This window comes from Anabas testudineus, chromosome 7 (assembly GCF_900324465.2).
Source record: "Anabas testudineus chromosome 7, fAnaTes1.2, whole genome shotgun sequence".
NCBI classification, from domain to species: Eukaryota; Metazoa; Chordata; class Actinopteri; order Anabantiformes; family Anabantidae; genus Anabas; species Anabas testudineus.
Window position 1 is genome coordinate 21,942,289 of NC_046616.1, and position 23,678 is coordinate 21,965,966.

Below are 23,678 nucleotides of genomic sequence, written 5' to 3' on the forward strand. Positions count from 1 at the left end.
TGAAGGAGAAAAAAAAATCATTTAAAATGGATCTTAACAGTATCGCAGGCCTGGGGTCCACCTGCGGCTGGAGCTGCATGCCCTTTTCCTGCTTCCTAAATGATCTGTGACATTTGTTCACACAGGTGTTTCGCTGCATTGTGCCTCTCGCAGCCCCTGACACGCGGCCTCTCCACTGCACTCAATCTTGTTTTGTGCTTTACAGGCTTCTCTTCTTAATCCCCATGATATAGCTTACTTGACATTCTCTCATAATGCATTGCACCGCGGCTGTCAAGGCTAAGGACCCTAATATCCTGCGCCATCACTCAGAAACTCAGCTGGGTTTTCAGATTTACTAGACTGGGGCATCCAGGTGGCCCAGTGGTCTACAACTAGGGCTGATGCTAATTACTACTATCACTACTATTAATCTGCTGAAAATGTTTTTAGAAAATCTTTTTGAAGTTCACAATATTATAAAACAATAACTAAGCACAATAACAATGAATCATCTAGCAACTGATTATTAATTCAGATTTAAATCTGACCAGCCTCTGTTTCAGTGCATCCAGAAAGTATTTACATCCATACAATCCAAAATGGATCCAATTCATTATTTTTCTAAAAGTTCTACAAACAATGCCCCATAATGACAATGTGAAAGAAGTTTGTTTGAAATGTTTGCAAATTTGTTGAACAAATCACATGTACATATTGTTAGTATTCCCAGTCCCTGCCATGACACTCAAAATGGAGCTCCGGCACAGCCTTTGTGTGAATACCTTCTGGATGCAAGTAATGACATTTAGGCTAACATACAGAGACAGTGAGCAAACACAATCTTTCACTTTAGCATCGGTGCAGAAAGTGTGCACAAGCTCTTTGTGGAAGACCACTGGCGTAAAAATCCCTGCACTGAGCACATAGATTGTGCTGTGTTGAGAAAGCACAGGATGATGTGATCCTGTTGTTGTGTAATTTCCCACACTGAACTAAGAACCCAAACCATGTGATTTTATTATGTGTGTGTTTATTTGAAAAGCATTTTCCTATGGTTACTCTGCACCTTTATGGAGCTTTCTCTGCATCTCATACGTAATTTTTCTCACCACCTGTGACGTGACCATGTTTGACATTTGTCCAGATTTACAATGTGCAGTTATCAATAAACTAAGTGCTTGTCTTGATACTGGATAAAGCTATTTAATTTCACTGTCAAATTACTGAGGAGACAGAGACACCCTCTGGTCTGTTTCTGCTGTTACTGCAGCCTAAGCTTAAAAAGCTATAGTGTCTATATATTAGACACACACTTTTCTTTTTGACACAAACTGTGTTCCCTGTAGAGCAGTTTTAGCATCTATTCAGTGAATGAATCTGATAATGGCAGAATACATCCCACCTTATTTGACAATTAAGCAACACCAGGTGATTCAGTTTAAATTGTATAGCAGGGTAAAAAATAGCAACGAGCTCCAAATACACTGTTACAACTGCAAAATATCAACATCTGTGTCATTAGAGAGGAAGCAGGGGGATGAGAGGACACATAGAAAGATAGAAAGAGAGGAAGAAAGAGGAGGGACAGAGAGTAAACAAGGCCATTGGGGAAATAAGTCCAGTCATTTCCATGTGTGTTCCTCTGAGCCACAGTTTAACAAGCTGTGCATAAAGACAAGCCTTGTGTGGGTGGAGTTCCTCTTAATCATAGCTATGAATGTTCAGCAGGAAGCCTACCGGGACGAGAAACTTGTTAATTGAGATCTTGATCCTCCAGAGGTGCCTGCTACAACTTGAAGCTTTCCGTTTCTTTTTTCAGACATTTTATTAGCACATGCAGGCCACAGTTGAGGGCACAATTTAATGAGGTTCGTGCATTGTTGGTATTTGTGGGAGCCACCAGGCATCCAACATATACAGAGAGCTATCAGGAAACACAGAGCAGAGATATTTCTGAATTCATTCACTCAATTACTGCAACATGAAGGCTTTTTTTTTTACCTACAGCTGTCATATTTAAACAGTATACAGTTGAATTATAACATGCAAGATTTGGCTAAGTCAGTTCTTTATTAGATATTAGGTGTTATATGTTTGACCAAATTGAATTTTCCTTTTGCTTTGACGGCTGTGTTTTCAGTTGACTAGCAATACATGTATGTACATAAAACCCTGACCATGCTATTGTGATTTATTACTGACAAAGTGGACAGGACTTACATTGACTTGTTCAGGAGTCCCACAGAGTTATTGTGACTGATCTGGAATATTATTGTTATGTATTTCATTAAAGTACCACACATTCTTGAATTATATTTGGTCTTCAGTTTGTGTCCGCAGCTCCACTGCTGTATTAGTGTCATCTATTTTGTATAACTGCATTTTGTTATTATTTTTTTAAAACAGCGAGACTCCCAGTTATTATGTCCCACATGTCAACTGATTTTCCAAAGGTTACACAAAGGCTAATCAACATTTGTTAACAATAGGGCTGTTGCTCAACATTATTTTCATTACTGACTAATTTGCAAATTTTTTTCTCGGTAAATCAATAAACTGTAGTTTTATGAAAATGGAATAGTGTTGCTCAGATTTCTAAAATCTAAGAACAAATTACTATCACAGACTAAGAGCATTTTAACATTTTTACCTAAATATGTCATTGAGAATCACTTGTCTTGATAATTTTATATCCACTGTGTACAGACAGAGTATTTTCCTCCCCTTGTATCATACAGGTTTACCATTAAAGGTGACGAACCTACCAACTCCTCTGCACATTCGCCTATTTAAGTCATGTAAGGACTGAATTTTATCAATTAGGTAAATAATGAGTCATAGTTAGAACTTTGTGGGAGAATCAGTAGGAAAAGTATAGCTGATTTATTTTAGTAAGACTTGTTTTGGGGCAAATAGCACTGATCTTAGTTTTTGTTTTAACCAGCTACATCCTATTCAGTCTGAATTCCACACAGTTCTGTGACTTCAGGTTTCTACTCTTTGATTTGCTAACTTGTGTCCGTTAACACATAGACATGTGGATGTATGTTGGCTCAGTTTGCGACTGCATTTCTCATAAGTATTGGATGAAAAAAACATTTGGCCTCATTTTCTATCATATCTTTTCTAAAAAAAAAAAAAACACAAGGCATAGTTCAGTGACAGAGGAAACTATTTTTAATCAGCTAGCCAGCTCTTGATTTGAAATCTTAATGCCGCAAAAATCTTAATAAGGTTGAGCAGGTTAAATACTTTCATAAGGAATTTCATAATTCACTAAGCAGGAATCTCAGCTGTGTCAGAAAGACAACTGCTACCACAGTTAAACGTACGGCAAGTTGACAAATGGTCTCGCTGCAGTATGTTTCAAAATGTTCTAGTTGCTACGATTTTAAATACGTTTTTTTTTTCCCACTTTATCTTGAACAAAAGTAAAAAAACAAAACAAAAAAAGGAGATCATTAAATAAGGAGACAATTAATACATTAAAATTTATGTGCATTCATTTATTCTCCAAATGTTTATCTTTGCTGTCCTCGTGAATTTGTTTGCCAAACCTAAACACACATCTTCAGTGCACACAGAAAACATAAGCTACAAACGTTAGCTGTTCATGCTGGCGCTTTGTTTGGCAAAAGTCCTGCGGATGTGATATGAGACCTGCATGAAAAAGTCCATGTCTGGGAAGCTGTCAGTGCCCATTTCACTGCTCAGCTTTCATCTGCCTCCAGGTTAATGTTGTTACCAAACTTGGCATAGAGCTGGACCTTCAGATCACCCAGCACTTGCTGTATCGCCGATACTTGTTCCTCAAGGCCTCTGACCTCTTGCTCCAGTGCTTCCTGATAATAGAATGTGGAAAATCACATTAGATGAACAGCAACAACAAGCGTAAGACACTTAAAAGAATGGTTTTGTCATCAATAACACATTCCTAAGCCAGGAGGAGAAAGACACATGGGGAGAGACCTAGAATCAACATGGATATAAATGTGGAGTAGACCATCATCTGATGTAATGAGTGAGATATTTTCAACACATTGTCATTCAGTGTGTGCAGCACACTACTCCACATCAATCAGTACAGGTCTGTGCAGTGGCTTTTGTTGTGCGATGAAGCAGCAGCAGATACAAGGACAAACAGAGATGTCCTCAAGTGAACAGGAGGGAGGACAAGGCCTAAATTGAAATCCCACTTGGTGGTTGGTGGGTGCTCTGGAATACCGATTGTATCAAGCTCTTCCCTCAAAGGTGGATGAAGGAGGATCTCAAGCACCTCTTTGTGGAAACTGCCATCTGGCTAAACAGTGTTTTCTGACACAGAGGCCTGAGCCACCCTGATCAGCTGCTTTGAACTGAATCCAACTGTTCCTGTGCTATAGGCAAACTATCAATTACATCTTTATTTAAAGAAACAGTTCAACATTTTAAGGAATATGATCATTCGCCTTCTGGAAACCTCAAAGTGACAACCAGACTCCACATGTGTCTGATGTAACCCTGAGGAACACACACATTCATTCTAAATGCTGCATTCAGTGAAAAAGTCTGGATAGGCTCCTCAGCTACTTCTCTCCAACTCGTATTGTCTGTATTTCCTTTTGGACTACTGTGACAGCTCCCTGTATGAGAGCACAAGAGTGATAACGCAGCAAAAATACATTTTAATATGATGTGCGACGAGGTGCATCTAGCATGTGAAATTGACTTCTTTTGGTAAATCTTTGTGACCGAGGAGTTCTTTGGATAACACGTAGCCATGACTTGTCTGAAAAAACTGATTCTCAAAGGAATCCAGTTTTTCATCTTAAAAAACCAAACGTGACGGAGACGAATTCTTTCATTTCTAAAAGATTATGCTGCGAGAGCCGTACATGAATACTTTTTAATGACATTTTCACTCACACTGAGACATGACTTACAGTTGCAGTCAGAAGTTTATACACTCATCACAGACATAAATGTCATTGCAATATTGGTCTTCAAATTATTTCTTATTATTTGAGTTTTCTGTTGCTGGGGAAGAAGTGTCCAGCATACCTTTGAGAAAGGAAACCCACAAGAATACAGTGCAGAGTGTAACTTTTCTTGGGTTTTCTGAGATCAACACAGTGTCAAAAAATCTACACTTAAGATTTGGTTGAATGTCTCTTAGCAGGTTTCAACTTTAACAAATGTTTTTTGCAGGCATCAAGAAACATCTAGGAGAATTCTAGTTGGATATTTGACCTCTCCTCTTGTGACTATTGATAGATTTCAATAGAATTTGTCAGTTTTCTGACATAGGCCTGACTTTTAGGATAGTCCAAACATTTTTCGATAGGGCTAAGGTCAGGACTTTAGGCTCATCACACATCATTGCTGTCTGCATTATACAAACACTTATGTGTGTTTGTGTGTGTGTGTGTGTGTGTGGCCACTGTCCGAAAGAAGCACCTAAGTGTGTCCAAGTTTCAGCTGTCTACCTCATGGTTTGAGGTCATGCTGTAAAAGTCTGAGAAAGTCATACCACCTACTTTGTACAAAGAACCAGTTTTGCTGGCAGCAAAACAGCCCAAAGCATGATGCATACAGTATTCCTGAGGTTGAATACCTCACCTTTACTGCTCCAAACATACTTCTGCTCAATGTGGCCAAACATTTTTTCATATTTTTCCTTTTTAATGTCAACAGCTATGAAATGTAGTTACCAAGGAATTTGTGCAAAAGAAAAATGTAACTTCATAAAAAGTAGTTTAGTATAGTCTAACATTTTTCCTCCTAACAAACCGGCTTATGAAAAGAGCCATTGCATTTCTTTAAATGAAAACCTTAAGGTACAAAGAAACCCTTTGTTCTGTTTTGCTTTGATAGATCACAATGTGATGCTGCTTCAAGGCAATAAGAAGAAAATGAAAACACAAATACTTAAACCACTACTTAACTTCCACTACAAGGATGACGACAAACAATTGTGATCTGACATTGTGTTTTATTAAATAATATTTTTTAATAATGAAAGAAAATGTAAATAAAATGTGAAAAACTGATTTTGGTGGTCGCCGTATTCACCGTCACTCTTTTAATCAAATCACTTAGTCTCATTGTTTATCAGAGTTTCACCAGGCGGCTGGTTAGTGTAGTGGTAACATTACTGCCTCCCATGTGGGAGACTGGGGTTCAAATCCCAGCTATGGCTACCTCCAGTAGGGGTCCTTAGGCAAGACCTCCTCACGCTACCCTTGTAACTTGTAATGACTTGTAAGTCGCTTTGGATAAAAGCGTCTGCTAAATGACTGTAATGTAATGTAAAGTTTCTTTATGTACTATTATATGTAAATTCCACATTGCCTGCCTGACTTATTGGGACCTTTAACTGGGAAAAATGTATGAAAAAGTAAGAAGTAAGAAACTCACCTTTGCAGACTCCAGCATCTCTTGTGTTTCTTCCTGGGTGTGGCTGATAAACACATCACCGATTTGATAGGGAATTAAAAGCAAGTCATCGTCTAACATCATTAGGTCATCACTGGCGTCCTGTAAGTTCTGCAACGATTTCTGCATAGAGACATTAGCAGATCATCACAGTCTGAATGAGGGCAATTAACAATTTATTTCTAGCAATGTAGCAGCTGCAGTGCTGTTCACACCACACCTAACTGTGAGTCATCTGAAGTAAGTGTGTTTCAGTGGAATTCATAAGTGTTAGTTCAACTTTATGGTCACGCTGGACACTGTAATTTGTGGTGATGCTGAATTATGTCCTTTTACTCTGATATGTGTTTGGAACATTTTGTATTCAAAATGTTAGTGAGAATACACTGATTAATGGAAGCACCTGTGTGTGTGTAAGGTGACACAATTCAACTGTACCATTAACTACAGCCTCCAAAACCATTAAATCCTCTAAAACAGTTTCAAGAAACACAGTACACACAGATCAAGATCGTTTATAAGTCTGCAAAAAAGTCAGACTGTAAGAGGAAAATGTTAATACTCCCCAAACCCTGTTGTAATGATCAGAAATTGACTTAAATAAACTTGGCTGATGACACACTGAAGAATGTGATTTAAGCATTAGGTAGTACAACTGCTTACTTTCTTTGCCTCTATTTCACTTTTGAGTTCCGTCATCCGACTCGTGTTCCTTGCAAATTTATTGATCTTCTGCTGGTCTTCAAACGTGACATTAACATCTTCAACCGCCTGCGAGCCAAGTAAGAGGAAATTAGTAGTGATGAAGTAGTCAGATGCTACTAAAAAGCCAAAATTCAGCATTTTACTAAAATAATTGTACAATTCAGAAAACTAGTATTAAAAGTACTTAAATGGCCCTTGAAAAAATGCCTGTAAACTTACTATAGACATTTTGCTCACATACAATAACATATTCATTAGAAATCAAAAAACTGAAATCTCTCATTCCTAAGTATTCACTCTTTACTGTGGCATTCAACATTATTTTGCTGCAAAAGAGGCTTCTACACAGGGGATTGTTGGGTTGCTCTATGTATAAATGTATAAGGCCTTGGTCTTATTATATTCCATATTCCCTAATAAGTGAAATGTCCCGAGATGATTTGGTTATGATTAGGCTATATGAAAAAAATTGAGTTTAATAGTACTTAATTCAGGTTGTCAATAGTTGAGTAAACGATTAATGTGAATTTATTTTATAAAAAAGATAGATGATGACAGCTAAATGTAATCAGTGCAGTATATATTATAATAATGTCATTGAATGAGAATACTGCAAGTGCAACTACCTGAAATCTGTCGTGAAGTACAGTACATGGGTAAATGTAGTTAGTTACTTGCCAACATTAGAGTTAAGTTAAAGCTAAATCCGAGCCATCCGGTATTAGCTTGTTAAACTGAACATATCACGCCTGCGGTGCACTAACCTAGTTAAATATGAATGGGCAGGTTAGCTAATTTTAGCCTGCCAGCTAGACCGCTGCTAGAGTGGTACTCTGTCACCTCTGTTGACTATCACAGTCCTGGTTTAGGTGGTTATTAACAGCACCTTCATGATTATTAGGTCGGTCAGCTAAACACAAACTAAAGTAACTGCAGGATAAATCTAGCTAGCTCGTGAATTAGCTACCTAGCTAGCTAACACATAACGGTAGCTATGTGCTAGCAAGATCGGCACGAGGGTGTGACTACGATTTCAAATTCCACTTCCACCGGTAGTTGTGGCTGTTTTTCCACATACAGTCAGACACATGTTTATTAGCGTCCACATAATATGTGTCCCAAATAAACAATATAATAGTCAGTTCTTTTTAATGTCAACTTACTACAGGTCCCTTTACAGTAGCTGCCATCTTGACTTCCTCGACTGCACAATGGCCGCGGCGCTGAACACACATACAGCGACACCGCCACCTAGCGGTCAGGGAAACCTGGAGTGCGACACTAAAAAGACAGTAAATGCTTAACCTAGTCAGTTTTCTCTAAAAGTATCATTAATCATCGTGTGTTTCTCGATCACACAGCTGGTTTCAAATAAATAAGATAGCATAATATGGGAACTTAACTTAGTTAGTAGTTAGTAATAATCACTACCACCTTCAATACGTTAAATCATTTTGTATAGGCTTAAGTTACAATGCAGCCACTGTGGTTTCCTGTAATCGTTAATTACCTCTAAAAATGTGCATACTTGCTTACAATATGTCAGACCAGTTATTATATCAACCGGAACTGCTCTTCTGTAAATATTTCTACAGCAAACAGTACTGCACCCAAGATCAAATATTTACTGATTATTGTACATCTGCAAAGCCAGAGCACTGTTAATCCATTGTAGACTAGCTGCAGAAGATGTCAGGGAATCTATTTTATCAAGTGTAGGACATTAAAGATAGGTGGGTGCTCTAACACAGTACTGTGAGAAAGTGTGATATAATATTCTTTGATTTTTGGCTCCCTAAGATCAATGCTCTCCTTGTAAGGGTGGTGCCACTAATGTAACTAGTAGGCTGTTATGCGTTGGTACATCAAGAAGAGTTTGCTTCAAGTCTCCCAGCTGCAGGCCTCGCATGAAATCACAAGTGCACACTCCAAACAGGGGAATCCAACTCCCACCTCAATGTGCAGGCTATAGGCTACAATGGGGACATTGTGATCATGAATTCCAAGCCTTGTCATGATAAATTCAATACATGCCGCATGTTAAAAACACACATAGGCTACTTTGTGGTTTGGTCGATTTACATAAAGAGGCTCGGATTCTTTGAGGTTAGCTGGAATAAAACAAAAGCAGCGCTGAGGAGATTGTGTCAACATGATCACTGCACATTTACTCACAAAGGCAGCAAACAAGATGAAAATAAAGCTGATGATAGTAGCTACAAGGAGGGAGAACTGAAATGATGAACGACCATCAGCTTGTCTTCTATCTCTTAACACGTCTCAGATAATCCTGTGTGCTCTGATGCATTGACGGGCCCTCGAGACTGTGGAAATCTTTTAAGACACCTGATTTAATTAAGTCCTTTGTCCACTTTGATTAAGCGTGATTAAAAAGCAGGCTATGTGCATTTAGGAAATAATATCAAAGTAAAAAAATACTGTAGATATTTGAAGGCATTTGATGGATGTTTAAAATACCTTAGTATGAACAAAGTGAATCTTGAACGAAGCTTGAGCACAATTACTTTTATGATGAAATGCTTCATATTGTTTTCTTCTGACTCTAAATAACTCAGTGGAAGAATCAGGGCAGTAAGTGCAAGCATGTTTATTTTTGTTGTGGCACCGTGGAACCGTGCCAGACCCGTATCCTTTATTCACATCCTGTTTAAGTCTCAGCTACATTTAGTCAACAAGACAGCGCTGTAGCGCCCTATCGCAGAGTGCTTGATTAAAGTGTAACTTCATTATGATCTTGTCAGAGCATTTTACTGCGATTACGAGATTACAGCAATGCTAATCACAGGCTTTTAACAAAGATCACCAACACTGCTGCTGCTGCTGCCGCCGCTGCTGCTGGGTGAATGGTTGGCTTTTCTGTGGAGGAAAGCCAATCGATTACTTCAAAACAGTCCCACCCATTTTAAAGCACACATTTAAAAAAGCTTATATACACAGTTGGGCAGGAGCGAGTTCATCTCACTGAACCTGTGACAGACACTTTTCCACTTCCTGACTTGACGTGTGGATGTGTGACGAGGTAAGATATTGGAGTGACACTAAAGCTAAGAGACATCAAATGGGACGAGGTAAATATACAGAGGTACTTTTGCTTGTGGAGGCACCATAACAAAACTATATTTCTGTTATTTCTACAGTTTGCTCCAGTTGAATTTGAGCTAAAAGCGGCAGAACTAAACTGGAAAGAACATGGGGAACGAGCAATCCAACAGCAAAGAATTAACCCAGGTAAAATGATACTAACTACTCTACACAAACAAACCTTATGTTATGCTGACAAATCTAAATGTGGTAAGTTGTACGATGTACATGAAACAAATAGATGTAAGGTCTGGATTGTTAAAGATTCAGGATCAGTGATCTTTAATAGACAACAAACTTATTTTTGAACTTTTCTTTATTATTTTCTTTAAAGAATGGGTCAGTTCCTGAGAAGCATGAAAATGGTTCAGTGAATGGCATCACTGCGAACCTCACACCTAATGGACTGGAGATTGATGGTAAGTGGAGCTTTTACATTTCTTCTCAACACTGTTGCTCTATGGGATTTTTATACATTATTACAAATTCAGGGATCAAATGAAAGTAGATCAAATTCTCACTATAAAACTCTCTGTAGATGAGAAATGTGATTCTAGTTTCGTGGGAGACCACAGCATGTCAGTCTGTGATGGGCCAAATCAGCTGATGTTTCCCTTTTTAAGTTGGTTTAGTCCTTTGGACTTTTCAAATACTCTGTAAACACAGTGACTCCCAGCTGGCCGGTGTTGTGAGTCTACCAATGTAAATGATAGGCGTAGTCTCAGACATTCACAGGGAGCAGCTATTTGACCTGTCATGATGTGGTTTGTGTCCCTGCAGCGACAGTAATGCTGAAGTATTCCCACTGCCACCTGAGTTTGTCTAAGAACTAATCCTGGGACTTTCTTGAGTTAGCCAGGCCGTGTTTACTTCATGGAGCACTGCACACGTTATATCATAGAGTATATGAGTTTAATGTTGCATGAAAAGAGCTTAAGATTCAAAGTGCACTGATATACAGCAGTCTTAACTAACTATGTGTTAAATTAAATATGAGTAAAGGGCGCCTTTCTAACTGCATTCCCATGGGTCTGTTTTGGGTGGTACATGCATGTGAATGGTATTAAATTATTGTGTTGAGTTTAGGGTTTTCAGGTCAGCTGATGTCATCTGTCTGCCCACAGAGGTTGTTGACATCATCTGAACTGAAAAACTCCTTCAGGTGAGGTCATGTGGAGGAGTTTTTCAGCTAGAAGCAGGGAAAGACAGAAGACAGTTATTACAATTGATATAAACAGTATGTACACCCCACATTAGAACCATAGGTTTCCTATGACAGAATTAATACTTTCACTAAAGTGAAAGTTATTATTTATAGAATTTGACCTGATAATTGAAACTAGACAGTCTTGTGCATTAAACAGTTGTCAGTCTGAGCTGGTCTAATCAAAACCTTCTTCTTACAATTTGATAACACGTTATCTCTCTTATTATTATTTTTTATTTTTTTGCAGTTAAAGGTGAAACCATCATCCACCAAAATAGCGAGCCCGTCTCTTTAAGCCTCCCCACAGAATCTTCTGAGCCAGATTCTGTGGCGGTCAAGACAGAATGTCAACCCACTGAGGCCGAAGTTGTTCCTGAAATCCCTGAACCCGCCGTCCTGAAGGAAGAGATCAAGAAAGAGAAGGTGAAGCTTTTTGGCAAAATGTTTAAAAAGAAAGCAGCTGATGTCAAGAGCGTTCAACGAAAAGAGACCTCAAATGAAGACCAAGCGGATGCAAGTCCTCCCGCTACAGATCCACAGCCGGTGAGTAGACTTTTCAGGTATTCTTTTTTAAAGGATATCTCTGTCGACATTGTTTTTTTATTTTAGATATTTTAGATTTTTTTTAATATCAGCATCAGTAGGCCACAGAGTCAAACGGTCTTTATGTTGAACCAGTTGGAAAAAGACTGGAATTTACCATGACTCTACAATTATATATATTTTATTTAATTTTTGGAAAAGAAGACTACTTGAAATCAGTTTGAATTATTACATCTCTTATATTTTTTGACTTAGCAACAGCTACTGCCAGATATTGACATTATGTTTTATGGCATGTTACCACCCAGCAATTTAACTATGTAGCTAACATGTGTGAAAACTAACTAAATGTTTTTCACTATGGAACTTCCTGCTGTCAGAGTGTGCTGATTTACTTTTAGCAGTATATATAACTTACTTTTATGTAAGTTTCATTCATATTAGTGCAGAGCGGCTTCATTGACAGTGAAAGTCAGAAAGATTACAACAAGATATGATACCAGAGGTGAAGTAGCCTATGGTGGATTTTCACAGTACACATATTGAGCAACTGAATACTTCTGATCCTGCTTCTCTTAATAGAAAACAATGGCTGTGAATCGTCATCTTCAAACTGTTGCTTTGCATCTCTTGTTGTTGCAACTCTTCTACCTTTAGGGCCCTGAGTAAATCAACCTGCCCATAATAGCTCATAATTAAAAATAATCCCTTGTACTCTTCCATTTTCCTCTTGTTTAAATAACGTGTGGCAGCCACTAAAGTGCCCATATTATTTTATCCTTTTTTTAACAAAATAACACTGTGACCGCTTAATAATAATTACATTTTCTTAGCACTTAGTTAGTTTTAATCAGAAACCGCTTAGAGACAGACCATAAAGAACTGCTGATTTTGGTCTTTGATGGAGAAACATGTCATCCTTATATTTTTTCTCTTTTCTCTTTCACTTAACTTACTAGCTTGCCAAAGTGCCATTAACCAAAAGTTTTAACACAGTATTTTAAGTATTTGCTTAAGGACTGTTATACAATGACATTACAACGTAGAGGCGTTTTTTCTCCTGGTGACTCATGCACAGTGTGATTCAGCACATGGTTGTCATACGTGCTCCAGAAATGAAAAATAACTTTTCTAAATTTCATCTGAATATGAATGTAGATTTTCATGATAACGGAATCAAGTGCGACCGGAGAAGGAGATACCAGCTTGGTCATCATTGAGCACCAGAAGGAGATTGAATATCCACATTCAAGAACCGAAACATCAGCGCAAATGGACAAAACAAGTGGGACTCCTGATGAGTTTGGAATCAGCCACTGGAGTTTGGAAGAAGAACGCATCAGGGAGAAGGAGGACGCAGAGGAAAATAAGAGAAAGGAAAGTGTGCCTATGAAGCTGTCCTCCGGTCTTCCCATAGTCGTGGCAGACTGTGCTGAGACAGCTTTCACTGCTCTTTCTGAATCCACTGACTACACTGAGATCGGTGAAGATGCAATATCTTATGTGGAATCAACAACAGCCGTTCAGTCACAAACCAGTCCTGCTGAGGACATACCAGAGGCAGCAATAGATCTGCTCTCTCAAGAATTCAAACCCATTCTTACCAGTCCTCGGCAACCAGCAGCAGATAACTGCAGCCGTGTTGAAGAAGAGCTTGTCACTGCAACAGTTTTTGCGCCACTCTTTGGACAACAAGGATCAATCCCTACTGGTCCAGAAGAGCCAGTGGAAGCAACACTAATTCCATCCAAAGACAAGAAAGTTACCAAAAAGGTGACTGAGGAAGCTATGGAGGCTTTATCAAAGGAGTTTGAACCAGAAAGTGTTGCGAGAGATATCACAGAGGTTTACACTTCTGAACGTGTGGAGGAGAGTGTGCGACAACCAAAAATCACAATGCTAGCGGCAATCCCTGAGACAACTGAGGAACAAGACACAGAAGAGCGTGCTGAGGCCGTTCTGAAGACAACTGCAAAAGAAAGATGTAACCTTTCAACTTGCGAGGAGGCAGCACCAGATATCATATCAAAGGGAGAGGCCGACGAGAAGGCAGAGAATGAATCAACTACAGGTTCCACTCTGGACTCACAAAGTGCAGACACAGAAGCTTTACTTGTTAGGTTGCAGTCGGCTTGTACATCAGTTGTTGAAGCATCGGCATACAGGCTTGCTGGTTTAGAGATATCTTCACTGGGACGCAGTATTACCATCGGCATTCATGTAGCTCCAAAGGCAGAGTAGTAAAATGTTTTGATTTGAAATCTAATGATCTACCTCAGGTTTTTATATTGTAGTACAGTGGTCGTAAGTTACTAAGTAGGTAACTTTGGCCCTTGTTTTTAATTTGTCACCGTAAAATGTCTTTGCCAAAATGTTCACCTTGGAAACCTTGTCGAACAAATCTGAATGTAACTCATACATTTGTGTTATCAACAGCGTCACAGTCAGTATTATTTACTATATTATGTTTTTTTACAGTGTTTGTACTTTTGCACAAGTAAATTCTAGATTCTTAAATGTTGTACTTCTACTGCAAGTGCTGTAGTATAGGATAATTGCAACTTGGTTGCATTTAAATAATGCAAACTGCCTCGGTTTGTACATTTTCCAATAAAATGTAAAAAGGTTTGCAGCCAGAGTATTATTTCTCTTCTTCATGGTTTTCATCATCATTTATTGGCACTGTGAAACGGCAATATGTGAAATCTTAATCAAGCCAAAACAATAAATAAACACACACGCCCAGACATGACATCAGAATAGAAACTAAATATAATCTTAAAATCAAAGTTAATCAGTTCTACATTCTACTCACCATATGGATACTGCAAGGTATTTGTGTTTCCTGACATTTCTCAGTTCATAACTCACACACATTGTTGAATATCAATGAGTGAGGGGTGGGACACTCACATTAATAAAAGGGTGATTGTTAACATTTGCCCGAGTAGGCAGAGGCATGGTTGGAATTGTGCTCACAACTCAATGCTGCGATTAAGACGCTCGCTTCTTGCATATCAGCGCTGCTGCTCTAACATTACTCTCAGAGGCACATTTTCTTTGTGATGGTGTTTAGGAGGCAGATAACCCTCAGCAAAAATCAGAATCACTAACGGAGCCAGAAAGCGTGACTCTAGTCCTGAGTCCAGCAGAGGAAGAAGCTCCTGAACCAGACAACGGAAGCAGTCAATCTGTGGAAAGCCAAGAGGAGAGTAACCCAGAAGAGAATCCAGTTATGAACTTCTTCAAAACACTAGTAAGTGGCACAATCTGAGACGTTTATGGCGACTAATGTGCTTTTGATTGTTCTATTTGCTTTTGTTGTAAAATTAGACGGCTTGGGAAAATAAATTGAAGATTTAACATTGTTAAAAATGAATATATAAATAACAAATGCAACCTTGTTATCTTCAGCTATCACTCAGGGCAAACAGCTGCTCCACCATCACAAATAAGGCTAATGTGTGTTGTGGTTCCTGCTTAAACCCTCTCTGAAGCCAGGATCTTTGCTAATTTGCCTGTTATAAGGAAAAATCAGTGTTAATCCATTCAATTGTGAGGACAAAATTGAATTTATCTGTTTGCAATTGCTTTTATTCCATGTTGAGGGGGGTTTAAAGGTATCTATAACCAAATCTGCCATGAAGATGGCGCCTGGTGGAAAACCTACAACAAGCAGCTATTGTGGTTCCTCTTCATCATGCTGTCTGTTGGATTCTTGCCGTTTTAAAGAGTTACCATTGCCCTAGCCCCATGCTAATCAAGTCTTTGAACATGCGGGAATGTGATGGCCTATTGTTCAGGCCATAGTGTGAGCTCACAAGAGAGGCCTGTGCAGTTGGAAGTTGAGATTTGTGAAGATAGAGCGAGGAGGGCAGGCCTACGCCATCCCCGGAGCACAATGGCTGTCACAATGACAGCGCATGTACTGTGTGTGCCCTGTCAGGGACGTCAGTGTGCACTCTGTGCGCCTTAGTTAGCTTACCATAAAGGCCTATGTCTGCATTGAAGAAAGGCTTCTGTTTTATGTAAATAATTATTTTTCTGTTTCTGTTACATCAACTGTATCAACTGTATCCTCTCTGTCTGAACATGTCACACTGCAGCATCACTTGCAGCTACGCGCTGAAAAATCATGATATACATATATTATACATAATTTTTGTTAGGCATTAGGTTTTTCTTCTAACTTTTGTTGCGCGTAATGTAAGTAATTATTGAGGATAGATCATTTTTGCTTTCCTTGTTGCACAGGTGACTCCCACTAAAACATCCAAAAAGGATACAGCTGCTCCTGATGCCACAAAAGAACAGGTGAACAGATGTTCATGAAGCATTTAAACACATCAATACATTAAATACATGACATGCTGTTCTTATACTGTTCTTAATACTTGACATCATATTTATTCCTGTAATCTGTGTTTATCTGTTCTGTTTGTGAGTTGAAAATATTTTATTTCTAAAGAACCAGCACTTGCAGCACATGTGCAAAAGCTTTTTTTAAGTTTATTTTTCTTATTTGCTTCAGTCTTATTTCATACGTCTAACTGCTTCTTTTTTCTCTGTTGCTAAATAGTCCCAGAAGGAGAGCCAACCTGCTGCAACCACTACTGTGAGCATATAGTCCATATAGTGCTTTTATTTCCCTGACCGATTTAGCAGAAAGGAATACATTTATAATATGCTCACTAGTTGAGATGCCAATTTTTTGCTAATGTTGCTTGTAACACACCAATAATGAATTAAAGAAAGCATAATTGCTTATTCCATATCGGTGGCTCCTGTGGTTTTCCCCAGCAAACCATTATTTTAACTGTCAACCTTCTTCGTCATTAGGTTGCACAAGTATCTGAACCACCTGCAGGACCCAAAGGAATGTCTATCCCACCACCACCTCCTCCAGAGCCACCAAAAATGGAAATCAAAGGAGAACCAGCTGCCAAATCTGTGAAACCCGTGCCAAAGGATGAACCAAAAGCTGCTGCAAAGGAACCCGAGTCCTCAAAAGGAAAATCGGCCAAAGATTCTCTGAGCAAATTCTTCCGCCCAAAGGTAACTGCAGAGTGTGAGATGATCATCATTTAAGGAGTGTTCTTCATGTAGAGTGCACATTGTAATGTGGTGTGAAACATACTGTATGTGAATCTGAGGTACTGCTGGTTGTCAAGGCATCTAAAGGCAAAGGTGCTTCAGCAAGTGGACTCGATCCCCCAGCCAGGACTGCAGCAGTGGTACAGTAGATTGTGATGTTCTCCAAACTGACCACGCTGTTACTAACTGAACAGCAGCTGATTTGTCTGGAGGAGGAGGTGGGAGTAAGGTAGTGCAAGGTAGTGATTCATGCAGAGAATCTACATTAAACTGTGGCTTCTGTGTTCAGTCTCACACTAAGCCGACAGCCGGCCAATGTCGGACGCTCACTAGTTCTTGCAGTGTGTCCTGTAGTCAACTTTAAAACAGATTCAACTGAGCATGTTGAATCAGAGGCACACTGGTTTGTGAGGAAGACCACTCCGACTGGTTGTTCTTGTTCAAGGTCCACTTTTGGAGACCAGACCAGGAGATGGTTAGCTTAGCTTAGCATAAAGACTAGAAGAAAGGGAAAAACTAGGTTTTGTCTGAAATTCAGAAGTACTACTATCTACTAGTACTAGTATCTACTTGCACCTCTGCTGCTCACTCATTAAATCGTTACATCTCATTTGTTGAATCTGTATTCTTCTTTGATCATGATGTCTTAACAAAATCACTGCACCTACCTGTGGATGCTAACTCTACATAAAGCCCCAACTAATTTTCCCATTTCTTGACTATATTAAAAGAAAAACAAAATAAAACAAAGCTGCAAGCTTTAGAGGTGCAACTGGGTGTATTTGCAGAGAGCCATGCTAGCTGTTTCATGCTAAGTTAAGCTAATTGCATCAGATCAGAGTGCTACCAATCTCATATATGAGTCTCACTTTAAGTCTTGAAAGTGAAACCCGTTTTCTAAAATGTTGATCTTTTAACCAGTTCGTGTAAATCACCATTAACATGCTGACAAATGACGCTTTTCATACATATTTCCTGTTTGTTGAGATACCCGTAACTAACACTAAGAACCCCTTCCCTGTCCTGCAGACAATCAAGGAGCCTGCACAGCCTGCAGTAGAGGTGCAGCCAGTTGTAGAAGTACAGGTAAACTAGAGCATGCTCAATCATCCTCAGCTGTCTCCACGTTTGATTAATGAATTCTGAACGTGGATCTATTTGCACGGGGTTTGAAACCATTCACTGGCACAGTAGGTTTTCTTTGAAATGAACTCTCACTTGAGCAATGAGAAATCTTCTGTTACATAACAAACATGCTGTAGTACATCACAGCATTGTACGTGATCCTCTTCATTTGCATCTGTAAAGCTGTTTTGCTCAGCGGGAGACGCCAGTGGAGGTTTTAGGAACCGGAACGATGCTCTGATTCTCTGATTATCTCACAACACCCTGTTCTAAATTACACTTTTTTTTTCTTTTTTTGCACATTCTTATTCATTTGCATCTGCATCAGAGTGAAAATAAGGTGGAACCTCAGGAGACAGCAAAGGAGGTGGCCCAGGCATTTGTAGAGGAGCAGGTAAATGAGCAGGAAATGCTCAAAAATGTTAGTTCATTTTCTTCACTTTACAGGTTGATGTGATATGATTTTATTACAGGAGTGTTGGACCAAGATGATCTTTTATTTCATTATTATATTATGTGTTAGAACACTTTATCACGATTTAATGTATGTTGCAAAAGTTCCATCATAGCCCACAAATTACTGCATTTCATACAGCATTTGAACTGGTGGGAATATAAACTTTTTTTTCCTCAGCAGGTGGTAGATGGGCTACCAGAGCCAGTAATAGAAGCTAAGGTAAATTAGGAATAAGATGAGAAAATGATAATTGTACTGGTAATTTAGTCGCTGCCTTTACTTCTTATCCTAACCTAAGCCAATCATGGTAACAGTGTTCAGAAAGAGCATGTGAACTATTCCTTTACAGTAGAGTACAATCTCAGGACCATCAGTGGGGATTAAAAAATTTCCTTTTCCTTTCCTCTGTCACAGAAAATATGTTTTTAAATTGTGCATGTTGGTGTGGGTTTCTTTGTTCTTACAAGGACCAGTTCTCATCTGATTTTTCTGCCTCCACTCTGCTGTGCTCCTGGCTATGCCCTCACATACATCCCCTGCACCTTTTCTTTCACTTCCAGGTGGCAGATCCTGCTCAGCTTCAATGATAATCGTGCTTTTAACGTCCATAGCTCATGATATGTATTTTCCTCTCTTTTGATAAAAGAAGGTGGATCCCTCAAAAACGAGCACCCTGGAGGCTGCGGCAAAGCCAGAACCACCACCTCCTGTTCAGGAAGAAAAGAAAACAGCCTCAAAATCGCCTTTCCTTTCGATTTTCAAGCCTAAAGTAAGCATCTGATAAGCCTTTAAAATCTCTTAGCATGAACAGTGGTGAGGTTATGTGCAGAAAGTAACTGACTTGTGTGAATTTGAGGTACTGTTAGATCACATGACCACAAAAGTCCAGGCAGCCTCCACAAGTGGAGTTCGACTCCTAAGGAGAACTACTGCAGTGGTAAATACAGTAAAACCGTCTCTGGAGCTAAGATGCATTATTAACCAGAGTCATTTCATCAGTTACATCTGGTTTTTAAAAAAATCATGAAATCATAACAACACACATCAGTTGTTCTATAATCATCTCTCATAATGTTGCAATCTCTGGGACACACTGAATCCTAACAGCAGATGTGCATTTAATGTCAGGTCAGGGTCCATCTGCACTTAATGATTGGAGCACACAAGGCATTGTTATCCTCTGTTGTTCTGGGACTGGAATTACTGATTTATTATTTTTATTTTTTACATTATGTGTAACCTTGAGGTTGCCGATCCCAAGAAGGCGACCTCTGCCCCGGCCGCAGCAGCGGAACCAGCTCAGACAGCTAAAGCCAAGGAAGAACCGAAAGCAGTGGCCAAGTCGTCAGAGGCAGTCATAGATAACAAACCAGTTACAGTGGCCTCCCAAAGTGGAGATGATGGAGCCAGTGTGCCCAAGAAACTGGAGAAGAGGAACTCCATTCAGCTGTTCTTTAAAAATCTGGTGAGGAGGGCATTTGTCTACCTCTCTGACATTAGTGTTACAACCTTTAGACATATATCCATGGTAATTCAGTTATGGTTGTTGGGGTTTTATTTATTTATTATTTATTATTCTTTTTCTTTGTGTGAATTTGTATTTTGCAATATGTTGTTACTTTCTTTATCCTCTAGATGGCAGCAGCACTCAGTGTGTAATTAAGGGTGTAGGCCCTATGCAGTGCTCATCATCTTACACACCTTTACTACATTTGACTTTGCCCTCAATGTAACCTAAGTCAGTGTACACAAATTTCATGCAAGATTGCCAGTGAGGATTTAGTGAATATTATACACTACAAATGTAGGAGGGTGAAAGAAACAAAGGTCTCATGTTAGAATCTTGTCCTAAAGTAACAGAAAGAATGATGTTTTTAAGAGACTGAAATAAAACAGCCTTTTTGTAAAGTGTACTGGTGGAGTGAATAACTTCTAACGAAAAAAACATTTACTAATTTCTTCCTTTAAATTTCAGGGTCAGAAACGTCACTCTACAGATGCCGGGGTCCAGACGGAGCCAGTCACTGCTGCTCCAGCAGAGAAGGGCAAATGAAACCAAAACCAGCACTACTGGTTTCCCTGTACAGACTCCCTCTCTCTTCATAGCTCTTACTCAATCTTTACCCACAAGTCAAGTCACTATAACTGCATTTTGTTTTTGTCACTGTTTAGAAGTTCGAGCATGAAAACTGCAAGTGACCAGCAGGTTAAAGAGAAGCGAGCAGGCAGCTGAACTAGCTGTGCGAATGGTCATAGAGTTTAACTGACGGTGGTTGTTGAGATATAAATAATTTTGGTCATATCTTCATGTGATGCTCTTGACAAGTATAGCGACGTTGAGTGTGAAACGTTTTTTAGAGGCATTTGTTGTGACTTCTCTCTGTTCTTGCAGTCTAACAAACTGGGCTTATGCAATAATATAGCACCAAGCTTTGCTTTTGGTAAATAACTTGTCTGAAAAAGGAAAAAAACACAGTGTCATATAGGTTCTATTTTTACAGTTCATACCAGAAGAATCATGCGGTCGTGGTAAAGCAGAAGTTAATATGAAATGATGTTGATAAAATGTATGTAACATTACACAACTGGTAGCTCCTACTGTAACAGAGCTGATCAGAGGGACACGCTCATATAGAAAACTGTACTTACAACTTGTGTTTACTTCTGCTGTATGTTATGTAGATGTAAGCACATTCATACATATCATAACAGCCATGTATTGGACCATAAGGGAAAATCACAATCTTTACTCTTCTGCGGGGAAACTGATTGTAATTATTTGTGTTAACTAATGAGTCTGTTATGGTGATACAGCCAATCACAGCGGATCAACCCGTTTCATCTGATATAGCAGCACTTTGTGTCTCAAGTCTCGTTGTGTTTTGTCATCTGTGTTTGCCGTACGTGCGGCTAATATCGTGCTTTTTGTTTGCCTCTACGTGTGCATGTGTAACTTCAGTTATGTTAAAAAACAATAAACGTGTTCACCATTTGATCGTGCTCCTCCTCGGTGTTAAGTCAAGAGTCACGAATACAGGGTGTAGAAAGAGCTGCAAAAATATGTGACACGTCCAGTTTGGCAAACAAATATATATTAACAATAATAATAATCAATGAACATTAAACATTCAACTCCTGAGCTGGTAAAGTGTGACGTGTGCGTCACGGTTTGGTATGTTGGGTGTAGAGGCACATACTGTAAGCCTTACTCAGCTATGTATTTATTTGTATCGCTGACAGGCGAGTGACAGGTATCTGACAGCAGTGGTCACACAGAAGAAAACTGACTGCAGCTCAGGCCATCATCTGTAACAATGACAGACGAGACGAGAGAGAGATAACTGCTGGACATCACTGCTTAGATTTACATTTCTTAGAATCCATGACACACTCTTTAGGAAGATGGAAGGTATTGTATATTCAGCTAAAGGAAGCCCTTAGATCTCCTTTTACCTTTTATGGTGTCACGTCCATGATTTGCAGTCTTTGGCAGGGTGTGTTTTAGACACCAACGTGTGAGTCCCACCATTCACCTACTGTTAAGTGATGAGTCGCAGCCCCTGAAGGCATAACTCACACTGCTCCTTTGTTATCAACGAGGCACACTCTTCTTGCATTGCCCTCAGTAATAGGTGTGATCATTTAAAATTGCACATAAAAGTAATTGCCGTGGCACTGAAGGAGAAAAAAGTGAGGTGCTGCTTGTACAGTGAAGACATGTGGCCCATTGTCTGTCCTTTTCCCCCCGAGGAGGGTTTCAAATTAAGATGCAGTGCGGCACATTTGCCACACGTATTGCTGGTATGTGTGAATGCTCATTACTAAACTTAAGGTGCTGGTGGAGGATGGAAGATCCACATTTTGAATGAGTTCTAATGAGACAGGGAGGGTTGAGACAGTCAAATAACAAAGCTGAAATTTCTGAAATGTCCATACTTGTCTAATTAATTGGCAAATCCCATAAACTCGAAATCATCACCCATCAACATTATCCCGAGGTGAAAGACTTCACAGGACTCACGCTCAACCTTAACACAAGTTCCTGATGTCTTTTCGTTTGTGTGTGTGTGTGTGTGTTTAGGAAAATTGCCCAGCCTTTTATGCATCTGGGTGTCGGTGCCGACAAAGATAGCAGCTGCATGTCCCTACAGGCAGAATGCCACACTGTCAGCTCTTTTAAAAAAAAAAAAGAAGGAAGGCTTTTTCTGTACAGTTACGAAAGCAGTCAGATTTCATGAAGGCTGGTTCAGCCTTTCTGCACTATCACACACAATACCAACCTGAGAGGCCTATTAAAATAGAAACAGTTATAGGTGCGGATTAACACTGCAAAGACTATACACACTGCACGAGATCTGCACGAACACCATGTTGCTGCAGTTCATCCCAGGACAATGCATGTGACTGTGTGAATACACTGAGCTCAGAGGGGGTGGAACAAGGGAACAGTGGGCAGGGAGGCCTGCTGTCAGCACTAATGTGCATCATGGCACTGCTCTCTAGTTCTGTGGGGAAACATTAGGGTGAAACACTCGGGACCAGCGAGAAGACACAATTACTGATTTGATCAGGAATGAATATAGTCATCTACCGTCTGAGAGACAACAGATGTCATTCACTTTGACCAAGGGTGAAGCAGCAGGTCCTATAGGCACAATGTGTGTGTTTGTGTGTTAGGGAGGCATTCTAATGCAGATGCTCTCTGGTGATCTTTAGACATGGATTTTCAGGGGAATGTTACATCCTGCTGGAGGAACAAAAGAAGTCTGTAATGGGATACTGCAACCCCAGAGAAATAAAAGACAAATGCCACTCTAAATTAGAAGACTTGAAGATTAAAATTAGATCCTCTAGACTTCTAGTTTAGTTTGTGAAAAATAAACAGTAACCACAAATTGTACTGCGAACCATACGAGTGAGGTAGAATGGTGAACAGTTCATGATTCATTTTGTACCCAAAATTGACATACAGTATGTCTAGATTTTCAGGATGACCACAGATATGGATCTGACTTAATGATGCATTTGATAACCCTCTGTTTGTTTGTT

General features: G+C 39.4%; 2 protein-coding genes across 4 annotated transcripts; one reads left to right on the forward strand and one right to left on the reverse strand.

Annotated features, from left to right (window-relative positions):
* Nucleotides 1–3,146: 3,146 nt before the first annotated feature.
* Nucleotides 3,147–8,345, reverse strand: pfdn4 (prefoldin subunit 4). The gene is made up of 4 exons (XM_026366967.1): nucleotides 8,265–8,345; nucleotides 7,060–7,167; nucleotides 6,379–6,519; nucleotides 3,147–3,824 (listed from the first exon to the last, which is right to left on the reverse strand). The coding sequence occupies exons 1-4, from the start codon at nucleotides 8,334–8,336 to the stop codon at nucleotides 3,693–3,695; spliced, it is 453 nt and encodes a 150-aa protein (XP_026222752.1). The 5' UTR covers nucleotides 8,337–8,345; the 3' UTR covers nucleotides 3,147–3,692.
* A 1,601-nt stretch (nucleotides 8,346–9,946) lies between these two features.
* bcas1 (brain enriched myelin associated protein 1) lies at nucleotides 9,947–21,717 on the forward strand. Of its 3 annotated transcripts, none has more exons than XM_026368995.1 (14): nucleotides 9,947–10,141; nucleotides 10,260–10,350; nucleotides 10,538–10,622; nucleotides 11,658–11,953; nucleotides 15,030–15,209; nucleotides 16,208–16,267; nucleotides 16,533–16,568; nucleotides 16,793–17,008; nucleotides 18,077–18,133; nucleotides 18,501–18,566; nucleotides 18,810–18,848; nucleotides 19,276–19,398; nucleotides 19,876–20,094; nucleotides 20,605–21,717. In XM_026368995.1, the coding sequence occupies exons 2-14, from the start codon at nucleotides 10,312–10,314 to the stop codon at nucleotides 20,680–20,682; spliced, it is 1,494 nt and encodes a 497-aa protein (XP_026224780.1). In that variant the 5' UTR covers nucleotides 9,947–10,141; nucleotides 10,260–10,311; the 3' UTR covers nucleotides 20,683–21,717. The 3 variants fall into 3 exon arrangements, with proteins under 3 accessions (XP_026224780.1, XP_026224779.1, XP_026224781.1); XM_026368994.1 differs by having other exon boundaries at nucleotides 9,950–10,141; nucleotides 18,807–18,848; XM_026368996.1 differs by lacking the exons at nucleotides 18,077–18,133; nucleotides 18,501–18,566; nucleotides 18,810–18,848 and having other exon boundaries at nucleotides 9,950–10,141.
* Nucleotides 21,718–23,678: the final 1,961 nt, after the last annotated feature.